We start from the raw sequence: 21,514 nt of genomic DNA, 5'->3' as shown, positions 1-21,514 counted from the left end.
GCCGAAAACCAGCATCAATTTGCCAGCTCTGCGATCCAGCCGTCTGGGAAACAGATCCTCCTCCCGTCGCGGTCTTTTCTAGCACGAGTTGTCTGTGATAGAGAAACAGCGCACAAATAGTGTGAACCCTTTACTGGTGCCTGAAGGGTCTAAAGGCGTTACTTTCAAAATTTTAGCAACCATGGTGTCCCAAAGGACACACATGCAAAGCCCTAACCTGGTCAGAGACACCGCATTATGACCCTGCTGGACGCCTAGGAAATAATTCCTGTGTCTTTAGGGTGGGAGTGGGGGAATACAGCAAATGATGCTGAAAAGTAAGGCCGATCCCACTAGCATGTGAGGGTCTCAAAGCTGACATTAAGGAGTTTAATTTTTTTTTTGAGACTAAAGTTCTAAACTTTAAAGTGATATAAATAATTAGATTTGTGTTTTTGAAATAAAATTAACAACATGGAGGATTGGAGGAGAAAGAGACTTGAGTCCAGGAGACTAACTGTGAAATCCGGGAGGGCTATGAAGTACGGGGTGTGCATTGGCAGGTGCCCCCAGGTGAGGGATGGAGAGGGAAGAAGCAGGAGGTGACCTGAGAGGGGCAGGTGCTCATCACAAGCCCAAGTCTCCACAGAAAATTGCAGGATCTTAGTTTTAAGAGGAATGTGGGCTCAGAGGGGCCATCCCTCTGGTTGTGATGAGTGTGGCCCTCGAGTCTCCTAGAGCAGCAGGATTCTTCCTTGGGCTTCACATCTACGTTAGGGACATGCATCGTTAGACCGTTAAGAGGGACAGAAAGCGCTTGTGGTTGATGGCCCTGTAATCATCCCTAAGCGTTAGCTGATTCTGTGTGGCAGGGATGTCACCAAAGGTAACACACAGGGATCCAGGGGGCTTCATGAGATGTGCATTTTGGAGCAGGACAGATCTTCATGAGAAAGAAGGGAGAGGAAGGGGGCTGTACGCTCCTCAACCAGCTCAGTGATGGGCCAAACTCAGAGGCTGGAGAGCTTTTTTAAGGAAGAATCGTGTGAAATGCTATAGCCAACCTGTATGATTTTGTCTGTGATTTATTGGAAAAGACTGTGACAGAGAAGTTCGTTAACATTTGAAGGATGTTACCCTAATCAAGAATTTACACTCCAGGACTTAGTAGGTAGCATTTAAAGTCAACATAAGAAGCCTGATTTGTACAATCTCTTCTTCTATCCTCATATCCATTCAACACCAGAGGAGTTTGAAATTGACATAATGGATACTAGAAAATGATTTTTTTCTGATTGGTGAAATAAGTAGTGTTTAGAGTATGGATTGGCTAGAAATGTTGTACAGACACTTCCACTCTTAAATGAAGAACAAGAATAGAATAGAATATTAGAAGAATAATAATAGTGTCATAATCCTTTTATGATAAGAATCCAACAAGCTCAGGAGCCTGTACGCTTGGGAGAGGCCCCCAGGCGTCAGAGCTGTGTTGAGGCTGATGTCACACCTTTATCAAGGATGCTGTCATCTGATGTCACTAAACAGCAACTTGGATCTTGCGATTAGAATTTTTTCACATCTGTCTTTTTTTTTTGTGGTACGCGGGCCTCTCACTGCTGCGGCCTCTCCCGCTGCGGAGCACAGGCTCCGGACGCGCAGGCTCAGCGGCCATGGCTCACGGGCCCAGCCGCTCCGCGGCATGTGGGATCTCCCCGGACCGGGGCATGGACCGGGGCATGAACCCGCGTCCCCTGCATCGGCAGGCGGACTCCCAACCACTGCGCCACCAGGGAAGCCCTCACATCTGTCTTGAGTGACCCTCCCATACAAGGCACTGTCACGACACCTGCAAGGCCCGCGAGCTGGAGCTTCACTGGGCGCACACAGCAGTTTATATAACTCTGGCTATTCTGCGGCCATCTTTTGTAGGAAAGGCAGAATTCAGCCTGAACCTTGCTGTCACTGGACCAAACACCACCCAGCAGCCAGGTTCTGGGGGAGGCTCACTCAGCTCTACCTGCTGGTTGCTGGTAGCAGCTCCCGAGAGCCTAACAGGTGTGGTGGCCTGGTGTGCTCAGGTCTGAGCACAGAGACTGAGGCGGACAGGTGGTGAGCGTTCTCCACGGTTCCCCCCGGCTGCCTGGCTCTGCACACAACCTTAGAGTGACGGGGGCTCCGGAAACACCACATCACGTACCTGGAGGGCTGCCAGGAAGCAGCGCCCTCGGCAGGGCAGCAGGTGTCGGGGGACCAGAGCTGCGGGTGGACGCCTCTCCCTGGCGCGCTGGCTCCTAAGCTTGTGTACGGGTACTTTAGAATTCTCTAGTAACAGCTGCGTGAGCTGTGAGGGGACTGAGCTCTGCAGGGGAGGCCACGAGCCACCTAAGCACAGGTGAGTATCTTTCCCAAAAACCTATTTGTACCCACGGCGGTGTCCGGGGACACAGATCACAAGCTCTCGGGAAACCCTGTGTTAGGGGCAGCAGAAGTAAGTTACTGAAGGGGGGGCTTCAGAAGCCCCTCGCTCCCCTGATGGGCCCGGATCCCACGGTGGGTGGTGGCCGCCTTTCAGAGCAGGGAGGGGTCGGCGAAGTGATGATGTGGGTTTAGTGTCCCCCTTGGGGAGAAGGTGAGGGACACCACCCCGCCCCCTTACCCCGGGAGAAGGCGAGGACAGGGCCCGGAGGGCAGTGACCAGTTCTTGTCGCCGAGCCCCAGGCCCCAGCCCTGAGACTATTCTTGGCAAAGGTGGAGCTGGACTCCGGGACCTGCCTTGTGCCGATACCAGAGGCTGAAGGAGAAGTGCTTCTCTGCTCGGAGCATTTCTGACAGCAAACGTGCAGGTTCCTCACAGGAACAGCCCTGACACTTCACTGCTTGGCGTCAGTGCAGACCCCCGGCTCCCAGGCCCACAGACCCCCCCCCAACCCAGACACACTTCTGTCCAACTTGGCCACACATCAAGGCTTCCCAAGACTCCCTAAGCTTCAGTAATTTGAATTTATAACTGGTTAACAGAACCCAGGGAATAACTTCCTTACTATTCGCAGTCTATTAGGAAGGATATAGTAAAGGACACAGATGAACAGGCTGACGTAGAGGTGCACAGGGCGAGGTCTAGGAGCGTCCAAAGCGCGGGAGCTTCTATCCCCATGGAGCTGGGGTGCGTCACCCTCCAGACCCCTTCATTTCGGGTTTTTAATAGAGGTTTCAATACACAGGCGTGATGGGTCAGCTCAGGGGCCATTGGTGACTAGCTCAATCCCTGGCCCAGAAGGTGACCTGGTGGTCCCCCACTGGGGGGCCGTTTCGTCCTGAGTCTTTCAGTGTAGGTCTTCTGAGGCAGACATCTTTCTGGGTCTGAAGAACCTGCCCGCAGTCACTTTAGAGAGTGAGCTGCTGCTAACCGCCCTATAATTCGTCACCCACTCTTCTGGAAAAGCCCGGAGCCTTGTGTTGGTTCGTCGTATACACTATGTTTTCAAAAGGGGGGCGGCTTTCCCCAGGGTTCCTGCGGACGGTCCTGGGGCCCCTGCAAGCGTAGCTTGGGTTCTTGATATCGCGGGACGTAATACGTCAGCCTCGTCCGAAGGAGAGCGTTCGGATGCCATTTGCAATGTCCACGTCATTGCATAAATTAGCTCATTTACCAAAGGATAGACAGGTCCAAGTTTATTCTTCAATGGAATACATATATATGACTGTTACACATCTTTATAAGGCAAAGGAGTACAGCTGAATGAAACTACGTTCAGAAATAGAAAATACACACAATATATGCAACCACCACATTCTGGCTCCGTCTTTATTTCTTATCGCCACTGAAAAACCTCATCCAAAGGGCTCGCTGGCATCTATCCGCCGGAACAACTACAGAACACACAGGACGCAACACAGGCACAGGCGGGGGTAGGACGTCTTCTGCTCCTTCGAGTGGGCAGTAGGGGGTGACTGAGAAGCCTTCACGGAAGGTGAAACTGCCCATACAAAGACCACTTAGGGAAAGCACCCCGGACTGCGTCAGAAGCTGGGAGAAATACACAGACCTTCTAAGGCGGGAAGCTGTAGATTTCACGCAACGCACGGAAGGCACCCAATCCAGGAAGCCACATCCTGTAAGAGCCGCATCACGTTTCCTTTAGGACAGAAAAAGCAACTTGACTTTTGGAAACATACTTTTCATCTCAAAGAGGCTCTAGAGGAGCAACGGTGATGGATAAGAAGATGGACTCTGATTCTAGCTTAAGAAAAAGAGAAAGAAGTAAAAAAATAAAATGATGGAGCAAAAGCAAAGCGGGTGGCATCCTGGCTGCTGAGAAGGGTGCAGACATGGAGGAGCGCCCTGAACCCACTATGGAATCGCCAGGGGACAGAGCTGAGCTGAGCCCCCGACCTCGGCCGCTGAGGTCCCCGCCCTGCCCTCATTACCAGTTCACAAATCAGTTTCCAGATGAGGTCCCCTCGACTGGCCTACATTTCATACTGAAGAAGCTCATGTCTGAGATTGCCCCCCTACCCCAACCCAGAGCGGGGGGGGGTGGAGCGTCAGGGTAGTGGGAGCAGAAGAACAAAAGAGGAATTAAATGAGAGCCTCGCTCATTTCCCTAATACAAAATCCATATTTTGATTCTAAAACAAGAAAAGAATTTTGCTGCACTGATTTCCATAAAAACGGTGAAAACCTTGGTGTTCACACGTCTTCAGACCACATCACATCAGCGTCTGCCTCCGCGTGACAGTGCCCCAGGCCAATTTACATTTTTGGGGAAAGAAAGCGACTACAAGCAAACCTACGGTACTCAACAGGCGTGACTTACCCAACTTCAACCCAGAAATAGTTTCCCCAAGTTAATTCAGGTGAGAATCCATTCCAGAGGGTTTTATGTCACAAATTGGGCATGAGCTCTTTTCTCCCTGATTTTTAAACAGCAACAGATTCTGGGTAACTGTTGGTATCTTACGAATTACGAATGTGACGTGCTTTTTCCTTAATAGCTTGTGAAGTTTATTTCTCTCCAGGCAGCAGGAAGTGCCCCACTGGTGCTTAATTTCCTGCATTTACTGGAGGAACGGCGGCGGCCTAAGGGGAGGGAGCAAGGTTGTCACGTCCATTAAGAGGGTGGAGAAGCAATACAGCCTCCAGTCCTCGTGACTTCTTGGAAAAGTTGATCACAATAACCCCAGTCCAGCCAGACTCCACTCCTCTGGTCCACGCTCGCATCTGGTTTGATTCTTCCGATGTGCAAAGCCCATTTCCCATCAGAGCGGCCACGTACTGCAAGGCGTGGAGGGAGGGGGCCGGCCGAGCAGGAGACCGAAACTCTCCCCTTTCACCGTAACTGCAGACTGTAATAATCAGCTCTGCAGTGCAGACTCTCCCGCGCTCCCATACAAAAGGCCCCCGCTGGCATGGGACCACCTCCCCATCCGAGGTGGAAACATAGTTACAAATTCTAAGGAGAGTCTCCTTTCTAAACCCCTAAAAAAAAATCACACCCACTGACCGTGGGGTCATCAGTGGATGAATCCGGCAAAGAAATCACTGCTTCATTTGGCCGAAGCCGTCCCCCTCATGTGCGTGCAGCAGGGCCGGGGTGGATGCGATCTGCACGCCCTGCAAAGGCCCCCTGCTCGGGCCGGAGGGGAACACACGAGACCCCGTGTCCTGTTCAGCATTTGAGTGGATGCCAGCTCTCTGCGGGCTGAGTATTAAGCCTGCACCGGCTTGTATTTTTCCAGACTCGATGAGTACCAGCAGCTAAAGATAGCGCGGTAACATAACACTTCAGTCACAGGGCTGTGTGCGTGGGTGTGCGCGTGTGTGTGTGTGCGGGGTGTGTGTGTGTGTGTGCGCGCGTGCGTGTGTGTGCATGTGTGTGCGTGCGTGTGTGCGGGGTGTGTGTGTGTGTGTGTATTTGAAGGAAACTAAATTAAACATTGGAAACATGGTCACAGAACAGGAACAGGAGAAGCCAACCTTGGATAAATGCATAGGCCCAAGGAGGAAAGAGTGCATCGTAATGCAAGAGCAGAGGCCGCAAAGGAGGACCTTCCACAGCCAGCACGACCAGTAAGTTGGCTTGTGGCCTGAACTAATGACACCTCGTCTTCTGCCTCTGCTTCCCCCGTAACTGAAACACAAGAAAAAGGACGTTGCACGCGTCGCTATCCGTGGGCAGGCCATGAGGATTCACCGGTGGGATGCTGGGAAAAGCCAACGCACGTCAGGTCCGCCCTGGCCCAGGCAGCCCCGAGCTGCCCTTATTTTGTTTTGTCGCTGTTGAGACAACTGCAGGCTAGAACGATGTAAGCTAAAAATAAAGACATTATTATAGCTGATCACAACACAACAGGTACTTGGAAGTGGAAAATGTGAGGGAGGCTTAAGGTGCTGGTGGTGGGCGTGGTGCTGGGCGTGTAATCCCTCTGCTTCGCTTCTGCTTTGTAAAGAAACAACGCCCAATCCTGCAGCAGGGCTCACGTCCCCTGTTAAATGTCTGTGACAAAATGGCACACGAGCTCGGGAACAAGAAGACGCTTCCAACTGGAAATCAGTGTCACATCCCCAAAGTGAGCGGAGGTGCCCCTGGCCTTCAGTGTCCAAGGCTCCCTGCACGGAGCTGAGCCACAGAGACGCCGCGTGGGTGAGGTCACTGGTCCTCACACGGGCTAGCATTTACCTGGGTCACTTTGACAGGAAACACAGCACCGTCCCCCTCAGGACCCACCAGACCCATCTCTTCTTGTTTCAGCCACGTTGAGGGAAGCTCTCGGGACTGTTAACGTTATTCCAAAGGTCCTGATTGTAAAGACTAACCATACACCATCTCCCAAAGCCAGTGTGCTCCATGTGGATGAAGATTCCCTCGGAAGAGAGCGGGTGCGTGGCGACAACACACGTGCCTCGTTTGGAAGTAGATCTGCTGCTTAGAAGACACTGCTGCTCTTGGAGGGGATTTCAGAATAAATGAAGGTAGACTGTCTGATGCTTCTTGCCTCAGAATTCAAAGAAAGCTTATGTTCCAGAAAGCAAATGACTTATCAGCTGGATTCAGGCCAAATCCAGGTAATAGAGTCTGAGAAACTAAGTGGTCAAGGGTGGTGCACCAGACTTAGAATGTTTTCTGGCGTCGTACTCACCGCTTTGAAAGGCAATTCTCCCTCTAAATGTATCCAACATGGTTGTGTTTTTTTTACATATATATACTTTCTTTTTCTTTTCTGTTATGGTTTTTCTTATTCTTTTCTGTTATATCTTTTCTGTTATGGTTTTTCTGTTATGGTTTATTCTTTTCTGTTATGGTTTCTTTTTCTTATTCTTTTCTGTTATGTTATGGTTTATAGTTCCCTGTGCTCTACAGTAGGACCTTGTTGTTTATTCATTCTATATATGATAGTTAACCTCTGCATCCAACATGTTTTAAAATCTCAACGAAATCTCCAGTATGATTTTGCTCTAGGGATCTGAGAAATTGCAGAAATAATGCACCCCGTGCATTGACTGAGATCGAAAGTTCTAAAGCTCAGGGTGGCAGGGAAATGTCTTCTGGGGTGTGCACTGCTGCAGGGAGCGGGCTTGCCTGCCCCCTGGGCCGCAGCTCTGGGTGTCCCCGGCCCCGCGAGCTGGCAGAGGTACTCAGAGTTCTGTGTGGCGGCTTCCCCTCCCCCAGAGCCACCAGTCTCCTTAGGGGTCAAGGCATCAGAACTGCTGATTTTTCCAAAAATCTTCTCAAAGCAGCAGCAACCGCAGCAGTTTTCCTGCAAAGCAAACAAAATATGAGTCTTGTTCATTCAGCAGGGCTTTTAAAATTGTAATTAGTTGGTTGTGCCCCTTAGGAAAACCACAGATGACTTTTTATCATGTGTGTGTGTCTGTGAGGGAATAAAAAGAAACCCCTTGGAGGATCCCACTGCTTACCAGAGCTGGGTGGTTTTTTCCGTTGTTGTTGATTTAGTTTACGCAAAGCTATTTTAATACTATTTGCCGTGGCGAAGGACAAGACCTCTTTGTTTCACCTGAAGCACAGCTAGCGCCAAAGCTGCTGCCAGCTTGATTCGCTTCGAAGTCAGGCTGGGCTGCGCGTGGGAAACTTCCCATGTGCTTTACGACCACATGTGACCCAGGGCCGCATCTATCGATACATCATTCCTATAGATCTGAGGGCGTGTCCCCAGTGCATGTCTCACGGCCTGGCACAGAGCCACGGAAACGAGAAACGAAAACGCCACCTGGTTGATTTTTAGAGCGTTTCCTCAACCCATCCAAAAACCTCGAACCAACTGCAGGAGATTCTTAGGCCTCAATTTACATTGCGGATTAGGCCTTATCATAAGGCCTGGGAGCCTTCTTTTTCCGCAGGAATCATTTTCAGCCACCAGATTTTTAAAATCAATATTATCTCAAAATTGGTTTTCCTCATATTGTATGTTGCCAAAAGCCGTATCTTAGCCTGGCGGGAAAGGTTGTGAAGAATGATCTACTTTTCTCACATGACACTCTTCTCAAAGGAGTCTGCTCCCAGAGTAAGTATCTGAAGCTTACATTTTCATTTGAAAAAGAAAAAACAGTGGGAAAGTAAACCAGGAAGCACCCACATCGCAGGGACATGCAGTGGTAACGGGTGGGTTTGTGTGGCCCCTGGAGGGATGGGGGGACCTGGGAAAGGAAGGCAGTCAGCCCGAGTGGCTGGCGCGAGGCGGACCCGGCCAAGTCTCGCGAGGTCTCCCCGAGCATCTCCCACAAGGATGCCGTCTCTCTGTGCCAGGGGGACCAGATCAACGCTTCTGTCTTTGTCCTCCGCATGCCTGTGGCACTGCCCGGCTGCTGCCACCCTCCATCGCCCTGGGCTTAAGAGCCAACCTCCTTGGAAGGACTCAGCCATCTCCCACCGCCTTTTCCCCTCACCCTTCCCCCCCAGACCCTGGCAACAGGCCTGCCTCTCTGTCCCCCACTGAATTCCTTCTCTCCAGGCCTCCAGAGTCACCCCAGTGCTTATGGTGGGAAGCTGGTTTGTGGTCAACCCTTGGGGTTTGTGGTCGCTGGGGACAAAGCTGCCTCTGGGAGGGACGGGGGGGAGAGAGAAGGACCGACCAGGCCCAGCTGTGTGCGGACACCAGGGCTCCCGGCTCGCAGCGAGGCCGGGCTGTAGCTCATCCCAGGCCCCGGGGCGCCCTTGTCCACACTGTCACCAGACACAAAACGACTTCCTCCTGTGCCCAACCCCTGAGGCCTTGCTATTCTGGACAGACAAGAATGGTCTCTGTACGTAGAAGGCAAAAGCTTCCCTCCTGACTGCTCATCAGTGTCTAAATAAGCGACAGAATCCTCAGTAAGTGGCCCTCATACCGAAGGCTGAACGCTTGCCTCATGCTGGCTCGTGACTTTTATGATGATTTAGGGAATGATTTCTGCTCTACCCGATCTTATTCTACCACAGATTCGAGGCAGCTTACAAGAATACATACAGTCAAACAGACAAAAAAAGCCTCAGGACCAGAGTAGATATGAATCAGAATAGGAGGTTAAGGTGAGTGGGCAGCGAGAACGCAGCCTCACAGGCGCGAGTCCAGCAGAGATGCTGACGCCAAGCTGCACAGCCGGCCGTGGACCTGCTGACGAGACGAGGGAGCTGGCTGGCTGGGGGTGAATGTCTCCTGCACCGGATGCAAACGCTGGGATTTCTAAGTCCTCTGTAATAAGTACACTTCCCTAGGCCTCTCCTTTAGGCCATAAATCAGGCCATTTGTTGATGTAACAGAAGATATTCACATGTAAAACTCTCTCTCTGAATAATTCCGACAAAATTCTAAGCAGGGCAGAGGCTTTGCATGAAGAGGTAGGGCCTTGGGGTCCCAGAGTGGGTCCAGACCCGGAGGCAGCTCAGGGGGGAAAAGAAGCGTGAGCTTTGGGGTAGGATCTCGCTCTACCACTGACTAGGAGCGTGGTCTTGGGGGGTTAATCCTAGGTTTTCCCATCTCTACAAAGAAGGCATTATGTCCCCTGATCTCACACGGCTGTTGCAAAGACTCCCAAGGACCGTTTCTGTGCAGGAGTTACTTCCTGAGCACCTACTGTGTGCCAGGCCCTGGTCTCCGGGCTTTTCTTGGATGATCTCATTGGAGCCACTCAACAAGCATAGGAAGTGAGACTATTTCTGGACCACAAATCTGGAACCAGAGGTTTCTGCACTAGAAAATGGCAGACGGGGTGCAAACACAGCTGCCCGGTTTCAGGGTCTCCCCAGAGGAAACGCTGCCCCACTTCCCACACAGTCAGAAGGCCCTCCCCTCCCCTCCCCTCCCTAGGCTCAAACGCCTCTTCAGGAAAAGGCCCGAGACCAACCTTTCAAGAGGGCGCCTCCGGGGACTATTTGGCCACCAGGTCCTGGGCGTCAGAGCAGCAATTCTTCCTCTTCTAGGGAAACCAAGAAGTGAGTTTCGAGAAGGATTAGACCCTTTCATCAGCTCCTGACTTGAGATCTGACAACACCTGAAGAGGCAGTGACTTGTCACCGGGTATGTCCTGCCCTTGCAGAGACATCCCTGGAGGCTGAACGGCTGACGGCCTCTTTCAGACGCACCAACCGGCCCCAGAGTCCAGCTCGAGGGCGTCCCCACTGTCCCCTAAAGCTCCGTCATCACCACCCTTCCTCTCAGAGTCACAGACAAAGAGCTTTGTACCTCACGACACTTGACTTTTACACGTGTGTGTTTTGTCAAAACTCATGTCGACAAATGCTCACTTCGACAAAGCACAGAAGTCAAGACAGACTGACCAAAGGATGAGTCAGACACAGACAGTCAGACACAGACACTGCTTTTCCCGGATGTTCTCAAATCCAGCTGACAAGGTTTAAGTGCCAGGGCAGAGTCTCGAGAGGACGGAGAGAGCGTCCCCAGTTTGGGGCTTGAGAAGGCCGTCCTCGAGGAGGTGGCAGTGACAGTGGGCCTCAGACACTGGCTGGGATTCGGGCTGATCCGGAAGGAGCCGTGGGGATAGGGCTGGGAGCCCGGCCTCGGGATTCACTGGGGCCCGAACTGCTGGGTGTGTGTGTTCATGGTGCACGAGGGGAAAGACTGGAAGAGTTCCTGATCAGGGAATCGTATAATCAGAGCTGTAATTAATGAAATGATGATTTGGTGAATTAGAGAAGAGAGTGGGCGGAGGTTGAGTATCAGCTCCAACGTTATCTTATTAGCTCACTGAATGGGAAGAAGGACGAGAGCTGAGGCAGGTGCACGGGGGCGCGGAAGGGAAAGGTGGAAGGTCATTAGCTCTGGGAGGAAAGAATCACGTCGCCTTTGTTCAGTTTCCTTCCTCTGGCCACAAAGCATGGAATACAGGAGGTGCTTGCTAAGTTCTCACAGGTTTGCAGTGAGGCTCTGCTCCGTCCCAGGTGAGAGCTGTTTCTGATGGAAGATGGGTTACGTGTGGATGGTGACACAGAGCAAAGGTGGGAACCTCAGTCTTGTAAGCGTAACAGAGAAGGCAGAGAACTCCAGGGCCTCAGCGTCTAAGAAGGAAAATCCTTCCTAAATTCACTGACCACAGTCACGCGCAGCAGTTCCGAAACAGGAAGTGCTTTTAAGCACGAAATACTTAAAAGGGATAAAAGTTTATTAAGAAAACTTTTAAAAATAGAATTTAGATTTAAATAGTTTGGGTAAGCGTTACATTTTCAACATAGAGTTGAATTCTGATTCTATAGAACATAGAACCAAGATTATTCCAGAAATGAGTCTTCTGGGAAAAATTAGTCTCAATATTTCACTGAAGAATAAACTATATTGAGCTTGGGTGTTGGCCTTCAGGAACAGCAACGATGTCCTACAAGGATGGTTCCGGCATCGTCACAGCAGGATGGCAGAGTGGGGACCCTCGTCCGACTCCCGAGCCTGCTGTCTGCATGGGATGCTGGATAAGCCCCTAGCCCTGTCCTCGGCGGCCTCATCCACATAACGGGGATGATAACAGCGCCCGATTCAGAGGCTTGGCCTGGGGACCAAATGAGCTAATTTTCATAAAGCAGTTAGAACGGTGCCTGGCACAGCGCTGTATAATTATAACTTTCATGGAAACTAACTGGATTTATACAATGGAATTTTTCAAAAGTCCTCACTGTTCTTGAAATGTCTGTTCACCTTAGGCACCGGCAGTTGGATAGAGTAACAGAAAGGGGATTTTTGTTGTTGTTGTCATTATATGGTTTAAAAAATATTTTTAAACACTTTTAAACTGTATAATGTCATTAATTATCTGCTGTGGTTTCCATATTGTCGACCACGTCAAAGTGTATTTGGACACCAATAAGCTTGGATAAAAATACATCAGTGGAAAATTGGCCCAGAATAGGTTGGTAACCCTAATAAGCAGGTTACGCAGTCTGGGTGAGGCACCTGCTAGGGAATAAGCCTATTTTTACTTGACATCAGTACCAATTATCAAGGAGAGGTATATTCAGACACAAAGAAAACTTACTACCCATGCTGAATTTAGAAGTGAAGTTAATTTCAATAAAAACTGGATGTGGAAAAAGTGAGTACTGGGAGCACAGTCATCCCAGGGTTCTGGTCAGTGGAAAAGCTCCATTCCGAAGCCCCAGGGGGTGCAGGAGCAAAGGTGGAGGAAAGGAGAGTGTATCAGGCACATCCGGCACCAGGACACGACAGCAGCCGTCCCAGCTGCTACTCACGCCAGGCCCGCGTCCCCAGAGAGGCCTGACGGCCTGTGTTCTTGCCCCGTTGACCACCCTGAGTATTCAGCAAAGTTACTTAAACGTTACACATCTGCTTCTGTGTTATTGGTGTATTCCACAGAATCTGGATGGAGATGGTCTGAAGGGGGCTGTGACAGTAATTCAGGTGACAGGCGTCCCGGGCAAGATAACCACTCAGACGGAGAGGATTGTACAGATTCCAGAAATAATTGGGGGAAATCACGTATAGAAACTTGGAGATAAACTACAGATGAGATGAGGGGATTGAGGGAGAGGAAGGAAGCAAAGAGATGCTCTGGGGTCCAGTTGAGGCCATTCGGGGGAGGTGCCGCTCTGGGAGGATGGTTGAGAATGAGGTGAGGGCGGGGCGGGGCGGGGCGGGGTGAGTTCCGTTTAGAGCTGAGAACATCCGCGTGGAAATACCCAGCGCACAGGTGGCTGTTCGGATCTGAAGCTTAGGAAAGGAATCTGTGCTGAAGAGGCAGACGAGGAAGTTGGGGTGTAAACAGTAATTAAGGCAAAGAGAGCCAATGGGGACTCCATTCAGGAACTGCCCACAGGGCAGCGCTCAGTTACTCTGGACGTGCACCCCGGGCCCCTTCATTTAGTCCTTGGTAAGCGTCTCCTTCACACGCACTTGTACTCATCTCTTGACCAAGCTGAATATCGCAGGGTTTTGCCATCCGAAGCAGACTAAACCAGGTAAGCACAGAAGCTGGAATTCTGAGCTGTGTTTGAAGGAGAGTATTTACCTTGAATGTACATTAACACGTGTTCTCCAAAGCTTTACGTGTTTATAGACCCTAGGCTATGTGCGGGCGTGGGCACAGTTACCGTGATACAATTCACTGTGCAATGGATACAGTAATTAAATAATAAATGTAACAAATAGTTCTGCTGAAAATAATGCTCTACTAAACAATGTAATTAGCAGTCATTGAAAACAGAAATTGCTCAATAAACACATTTTAAGCAATTTAACACTTTAGCACGAGATTTGAAGCCCAAGAGAAATTAATTAGAAAGAACTTCACTCAAGGCTAAGGTGCCTCTAGCATCTGCTCGTCAGCAGACTGAAGCCGACTGGAAAAGAGGGAAAGCCGGGAGCCACGGTTACCTGCGCGCTGAGCCTGGAGTGGAGCGTGTGATCCGACAGCCAAGGGTGCTTGAGGGCTTCACTCGCGCTTATCCTCCAACTAAAGGGAAACGCAGGGGGTTATTCTATCCCCTGCGTTTGGATCCTCCCCTTCCACCCAAGGCTCTGAACGAGATAGAAATGTATCTCTCTCTCACATGATAGTCTAGGGCTGGCCTGGTTCCAGGCTCCAAACACGGCAAAAGAGACCTCGGCTCTGACCACTGCCTCTGGGAGACCAGATGGCCGAATGTCCAGGACAAAGCAAGGCAGATAATTCAGAATTCTTGTTCATAACTGAACATTTATCTTCAGATAGAAGTAACCATTCTTGATGGAATGTCTGAGCTTCATAAATTGAACTTCTATCAGTCAGTTGAAGAATCAACATATATTTATTAATATAAGACAAAATTCTACTATGATTCTTGATGATTGCAAAAGCAATGTATGTGTCAAAACTTTTGAATAATATGTATTGCTAGTGTTTGAATTAAGTTTTGAGAGTCAAATAAATGGAGAAGTAGATGGAACGTCAATGTAAGTATTGAGAGAGAGTATATTAGAAAGTCTTGAGCCAACAAAGGTTTATACAATTAAAAAATATATGAGGAAGAATCATAAAGATTATATATCATAATTTTAAGCTTTGTAAACCTGTCTTGTGTACTAATGTTTATCACATTAAACAAAATAACCTTTCAAACTTAAAAATTATGAGTGAGTGCAATAATCTGAAGTCTGCTTCTGAAACAGTATCAAGAAAGTAGTTTCAAGCCGTCATGAAGTTCAGTCTATAGAATTGCTTCAATAAAATTGCTTCATTAGACACCAAATATTTAAGTATAAGAAGAGGATGTAATGGAAAAGAATCTGAAAAAGAATATATATGTATAACTGAATCACTTTGCTGTATACTTGAAACTAACACAGCATTATAAATTAACTACACTTCAATTAAAAAGAAGAAGAGGAGAGAAGCCTTTACTTTAGTCAATGAAGGATAACTTGGTGACAACATCACCAGTAGGACCCTAAATGAATAGATATAATTAAAAAAAACAACTCTGGACCTCCATCAACTTCAGTTGGAAGAGTTAGTCTGTTGACTACCATAAATTTTCCATGTTGGACCTCAGAAGCATTCCAACAGCTGACAGTGCTAAAAAATTATCCCTGCACTCCAGTGTCAAACTTTCAAGAGCTGACTATTAAAGAGTTAACTATAACATTGTACTAATAATTAAATATTTAATACAATTTCAAGTTTACTTCTGTAGCCCAGAAATTTATTCTATGATAGTAATGGTTGCCATTGGCCTTGGTTTCATTCATGCACTGACTTGAAGGCTCAGCCAGTTGTTTTTCTGCCCAAACATGCGATTGTTGCTCTTTAGGTAAAGAACGAAGCCCTCAGACTGAGGGTGGGCAGAGCAAGGGCGCTGGAGCCCCTGAGCCAGCTGGGCGGCTGCTTCCCTGCTCTGAGCCTCAGCTCCCTCATCTGTAAAGTAACTGTGACAGCATCCACATGCCACAGGATCAGCTGGAGGATTAACCAGCTGACGCATAAGAGCACGTGTGTAACATAGGTTCTCAGTAAGTGTGGACTTCTCAGCCTCCAAAGATTTGACGGAGATGACATTTTGCATCTGTTCTCTGCTGGCATTCAGCAATGTACAGACGGCGATGCCGGTTACATCATCAGCGATGCTGGTACAATATACAGACAGTGATGCTGTCTTTCCTTATCTTTCTTGGCTCTAAAGAGCTCTCCGATTGACACTCCAGCCGGGCTAAGCCCTCCTCACCTTTCAGGCTCAGTTCTGGCCCGTGTCAATATACTCCATCTTTAATAAATGTTAACCACATTTCACTGTCTCTTTTAAAATATACCCGTGTCTTCTATTAGCTCGTGACTTAATTAAAGGCAGGGACTGGGCTTTATGCATCTGTTCTCAAAGCCCCAGACATATTTCCTGGCAGCTTGGAGATAGTCGGTGAAGTGCTGCATGAAGGAGTATGTCAGGCTCTGCACCAGACCCGTTACCCCTGCCGTTCCCTGACCCCCATCACCCCCATGGTTCTAAAATGCAAGCCCCTATATTTCAGTATCACTACTCTTCATCCACTGAAGTTTGAATTATGTGATTTTAGCAGGGCAGAAAAATAAAAGTCCATGTAATACATAACAGTTAAGTGCACGGCCTTGTGTTGGTCGTCGGTTCTGCCACTTAACTAGCCGTACGATCTTGGAGTCTCACGCATAGAATATTATTGATAATTTCCACCCACGGGGCTGTGTGGGGTTAAAGAGATAATGTCTGTAAAGCGGTTGGCACAGTCTGGTCCATAGCAGACTCTCAAATGAAATGATCGTCAAGTGTTCACCTGCATGGAGCCACATATGCCTCGTAGATGTGAAAGGGATCATGGGAATAACTTGTCCCGAACCCTTCATTTGGAGGGTGAGTGCACAGAGGCCCAGCAAGAGACCCTAACTGCCTTGTTGGAAAAGGCAGAAGGATGGGTTTTTGCAGCCCCATTCAAGCCTCGTGACCACGGCAGTCCCAGATCTCAGGAAACTGGGTCAAGGGCATCAAATTCATTCTAACTACGACTCTGCAGGTGCAACACAGGTGTCACCGAGGGGGTGGTAGTTCTCTGACATGAGTTCTCACAACCCCGGTGGAGCATGCCTCTCTGTTACCCCTACTTCTTCCTGAGCACAGAGTGGATGTGATCACCTCTTCTCCTTGATCAGAAGCTTGGAGATGAACCCCCGGGCCTCCTCCGAGATGTCCTGAAATTCTTCATCCTCCAGATCCCACCTGCAGGCCAGGATGTTGTTCAGGGTCTCAGCGTCGTTATCTCCCAGGAAGGGGGACAAACCGCTGAGTCTGTAAGACACGGAGTCCGGGTTGAGTAGTCTTTAAACACCTTCAAACCCTGTACAGATAAGTTGCCTTCTTGTTTCTGTCCTTTAAAACTGAAAGGAGGCAAATCACCAAGAATTAAGCATCATTTTATAATATGTCTTTGCAATCGAGAAAACGCTATGTCTCCCACCCAACTCCTAACTTAAACAAGGTCACAATGAAGGCGGCAGCTACCCTCAGATATGAATCTCAGAGAAGAGTAAAACTGCCTTTTTAAAGCACTTTACAGCTAGCAAAGTGCTGTCACATCCGCAGACGGCAACCGCCAGGAACGTCACTTCCGGAGAGTAAAGCTACTGAGTCATTTCAGGGATCAGGACACAAGTTTGGGGGCGGTTGTGTTCTTCTAGTTTCTTTGGGGGCACTAGGTGTTGTCCTAGGGTTAGGGTGATTAATGAAGAAGACATCCTTTTACTTTTTCAGGGGATGTACAGGGAAAGAGTTTATTCCTTTCACCCACGGGAGTCAACAGAACCTAGGAAGTATCTGACTATGGAACAGAGTTATTTATTTTCGAAAGACCTAAATTAGGGTTTTTATTCAAAATAGCAAATAGAATATGCGGGGCGATTGAGAACAAGCGTCAGAGGGGCCGGGGGTCCACTTACAGCATGTAAGTGATGACTCCCACGCTCCACATGTCCGTGGAAAAGGAAACAAAATCATAGTTCACAACTTCAGGGGCAAGGAATTCTGGCGTTCCAAAGTTCACCTTCAGCTTCTCTCTGGGTTTGTATCTGAAATTTAGGAGACAGTGCAGAGGAATGGAGAGGGTCAGTCAAAAGTCGAAAAGCACGGAAGTGGAGAGGATGTGGCCTACGAGCAAAACACCTGCAGCCACACAGCAAATTTAAAGTAAAGAGACGATAAAGGAAATCCCATACTGAAGAGACAGTGTCCACAACTTGTAAAGAAGCTCCCCACTAGAAAGCCTTAATAATCTGAAATAATTGTGAGAAAAGCCACTTGGAATAATTTCGAGCACAAATTATGGAACACAACAAAAGGAGCAGTGATACAGACTGTGACACGTTGATGGCTTGAACGAGCCTGTTTTAATGAATAAAGAAGATGCGGTAATTTACGACCATTTAATATTTTCACTAATGCGCTGAGGTCCATGCAGAGTCTCTGCTCCCTTAAGAGGCTGGTCTGAGCCAGAACCCTTTGCAATCTTGGTCACACTATTAATTTTTTTAAGTAAATATTCTCTTTACCCATGGAACAAATATAAAAGACTAAGACAAACTCTTACAAATCCTGAATTAATGTCTTCAAGTTTAATAACTGCACTGTATTAGGTTTTAATATTCCATATTTTTCTTGCGTGCACTGTGCAAACTCCTAAACGTTCAAATTCCGAAGCCAGCAAGGTAAAGCTGAAACGTAACTTTGGTTAATTCTAAATGGGGATATGAAACCAAGGGGTACGTCAGATTTTTCTTTGCAAAGAACGAGCACCACCGTGCTCCCTAACTCAGTTCATATACCTATGTCCAAACTGACATACCTTCTGGCCAATCCAAAGTCAATAATTTTTATTTGTTTAGTATCCCGATTCACACACAGGATGTTCTCAGGCTGCCAGGAGAAAGAGACACATTAGCAATGAAAACAACCATCCTTCACTCAAATTGTCCCTGAACCACAACTAAAAATACAACGATGCTCGGGAAAAGCAGATCGGGCCTTTCCCTCTGGGGCTGGCTTGTCTGCGTGGGTATTTTCTCCTTTAATTATGTGGTGGACAAGGCTGCAGGTCCCCTGCCTCGCTCGCCTGGCCCTGCCCGTCCCTCCCCCAGCTCTGCCGCCGACGATCACGCCTGAGTTCAGGCCGAGGCCTCCTGCCTCAGGCCTTTCCAAACGGACTGGTGGGGGCCGTCTCAGCCTTGACATCTGCCCCCTAAAATTATGAAGTATGAATTTCCCCTTCTTGGAGGAATATTTTTCCTGAGGATTTATGAGTTCCAGGAGAAATGGCCTGATTCATTCCACCAGCCACACTGAACATGCACTGTAACAAGAACGGCTCTAACCTCCGGACGTTCCCTTCGCGCTCAGTCTGTGGGAAAGTCATATGTGAAAGGAGGGGCTCCCTCACCCCCGTTCACTCTCCATTCTCAGCAATTCCAGAGTTGTGCTGAGTTTGGTCTCAGTGTCTAAAACCCTTGACTAAGTGTTCCCTTGGAGTCTGAGTCTGGAAAGACTTTGCCCCGCCAACCGGACAGTCTCAGGGTGACGAGGAGAAAGGTAGGTAGCACTACAGCTCAATGTTTACAGAATGTCTTACAAGTGTACCTACCTTTGTTAAGATAGAAAAACCGAGGTCTGGGAAAAGTAAGGGATTCGTTTTAAAGTCCAGGTCATCCATAAAAGAGAAATAAAAATTTCAAAGAATTGCCTGAAACTTTCAAGCTCTAATTAACCCCAACTCTTCCCTAAGTGCTGGGGGGAAGGGGGAGATTGGCCAAGTTGCCAAATCCCCAGGATTCATGTCCCATCCTTTAGGTGGGATCATGGCTGCCCCTCCCCTGCCCATCTAGGTAGAGAAGAGGTTAGAATGAGATCAGAAACTCAGAAACACTTCATGAAATGACCTAGTGTCACCTTGCCAATAATCAATAGTCCATTTGGTCGGGCATAATGTCTTTGGAAGCCTTTTTTCTAAAATATCTCTAAAACAGAAGTCTATAAGAAAAGGCGACTTATGGAAAAGTGGGTGCTATACGAGAAGATTTGGCCTCATGCTTAAATAACTGATCGATCATGTATAAAGCTGTCCGATTGCCAAGGAGCACCGTGACGTAAAATATTTGCAGAATGTAAAGAAACAGCTCTGAGGGCACTTTCAAAAGTTACATTTTTTTTCTAATTATGAAATTAAAGCATATTCATTGAATAAGTTTTGCAAAACACAAAAAATATATAAAGGAGATCATTCTTAAGTCACCTATAATCTCCCCTACATAGTGACAAGCATTCAATATTTTGGGCCCCTTTCCTTCCAAGGAGCTTTCTGGAAGGGATGCCTGACCCTTAATGACTCATCCAGCTGTCGCTTTTATTATGATCTTTACATACAAGCCACAGCTAAAATTGCCCGTTGCAAGTCCTCAATCAACAATATGAAGCCACATATGGAGTTGTTTGACTTATGACAGGTCAGGTCCTCATTTCAGTTGCCAGTCAAAGCCCTTTAGGGATGTGTGTAAGAATATCTACCCTCAATGAAAATGCTCCGTGAAAACATGCATTATCAAACCAGCTCATAGCCACAGGCTTTGCTAATGATTTTTAACCTCTGGCTGTGTCATTTTATATATCACTTCCTTCTGGCCTGTGAATGGGAGAGGCAAAAGACATAAATCAAGAGAGTAAGGGAAGCCAAGTTAGAGGAGCAGCGGCCCATGGAAACCTATTTAAGGAAGTTACATTTATTTAGCTCTGCAATCCCTGATGACTTGCAGTAGATGGTATGTTATACAGAATATATATTTTATCTCCCTGTCACGCTGTGCAAACAGGGAAATGAGAAAATGACTGAGCCACACAAGAAGATGCACTTTACGAAATTAGAGCTGGTCGGAGTTATTGGTCCTTCCCTGGTTGTAACTATGCACCGTCCAATTCTAGGGACTTCATAATGGGAGAGAGAGCGAAAGGAAAGGCTCATTAAATAAGAGGAGAAAGAAGGCTTGGCTCCCCGCTGTTGGCACAGGCTTTCCACTGCTCCCAGGGTGCTGCCCAGCCCCCCCCACCCCCTTCTGCCCCTCGCCCTTTTAGCACCTCCCTCTGGCCCTGTATCCCATTCTGCCATAGGTTTCTCCTCTGTGCTCTAGTATGCCTGTAGAAAAACAATCCCTAAAGTCCTCACTTTCCTAAAAGGTTTTAGGAGAGTGCTGGGGATTCTTGGAGAGCTGGAAAGTTTGGTTACAACCAGGAAATTCTGAGTTAGCTAAAATTCTCCCAGCCACTCATCCTAATAATGAGAGGATGCAACACGGATGCTGTGATGGTGGTGGTGATGGTGATGATGGTGGTGATGGTGGTGGTGGTGATGGTCATGATGGTGGTGGTCATGATGGTGGTGGTGGTGGTGGTGATGATGGTGATGGTGGTGATGGTGGTGTTGGTGGTGATGATGGTGATGGTGATGGTGGTGATGATGGTGATGGTGGTGGTGATGGTGATGGTGGTGATGGTGATGATGGTGATGGTCATGATGGTGGTGGTGGTGGTGATGATGGTGATGATGGTGGTGATGGTGGTGGTGGTGATGATGGTGATGGTCATGATGGTGGTGGTGGTGGTGATGGTGCTGATGATGGTGATGGTGGTGGTGATGGTCATGATGATGGTGATGGTAGTGATGATGGTGGTGGTGGTGATGGTCATGATGGTGGTGGTGATGGTGGTGGTGGTGATGATGGTGATGGTCATGATGGTGGTGGTGGTGGTGATGGTGGTGATGATGGTGATGATGGTGATGGTGGTGGTGGTGGTGATGGTGGTGATGGTGGTGATGGTTATGATGTTGGTGATGATGGTGATGGTGGTGGTGATGGTCATGATGGTGATGGTAGTGATGGTGGTGGTGATGATGGTGGTGGTGATGGTCATGATGGTGGTGGTAGTGGTATTGGTGGTGATGATGGTGATGGTGGTGGTGATGATCGTGGTGGTGGTGGTGGTAATGATGGTGATGGTGGTGGTGCTGGTGGTCATGATGGTGCTGGTGGTAGTGATGG

At 48.4% G+C, this 21,514-nt stretch overlaps 1 protein-coding gene across 3 annotated transcripts in view; it reads right to left on the bottom strand.

Annotated features, from left to right (window-relative positions):
* Positions 1 to 3,636: 3,636 nt before the first annotated feature.
* The window catches only part of MYLK4 (myosin light chain kinase family member 4), a 77,943-nt gene continuing 60,065 nt past the window's right edge, over positions 3,637 to 21,514 (bottom strand). Inside the window, exons 8-13 of one of the 3 annotated variants that reach the window (XM_060163824.1) lie at positions 18,277 to 18,347; positions 17,375 to 17,503; positions 16,575 to 16,727; positions 13,813 to 13,891; positions 10,322 to 10,393; positions 3,637 to 7,737 (exon numbers count right to left, since the gene is read on the bottom strand). In XM_060163824.1, coding sequence (XP_060019807.1) covers positions 10,346 to 10,393; positions 13,813 to 13,891; positions 16,575 to 16,727; positions 17,375 to 17,503; positions 18,277 to 18,347 — 480 coding nt within the window. In that variant the 3' untranslated portion in view covers positions 3,637 to 7,737; positions 10,322 to 10,345. Of the gene's footprint in view, positions 7,738 to 10,321; positions 10,394 to 13,517; positions 13,892 to 16,574; positions 16,728 to 17,374; positions 17,504 to 18,276; positions 18,348 to 21,514 lie in introns of those variants that run through there. The other 2 variants (XM_060163825.1, XM_060163823.1) reach the window with 2 other exon arrangements.

Source organism: Lagenorhynchus albirostris, chromosome 10 (genome assembly GCF_949774975.1).
Source record: "Lagenorhynchus albirostris chromosome 10, mLagAlb1.1, whole genome shotgun sequence".
In the NCBI taxonomy this organism is placed as follows: Eukaryota; Metazoa; Chordata; class Mammalia; order Artiodactyla; family Delphinidae; genus Lagenorhynchus; species Lagenorhynchus albirostris.
The sequence above is the reverse complement of the archived record's forward strand: the minus strand, read 5'-3'. Positions and strand labels throughout refer to the sequence as shown.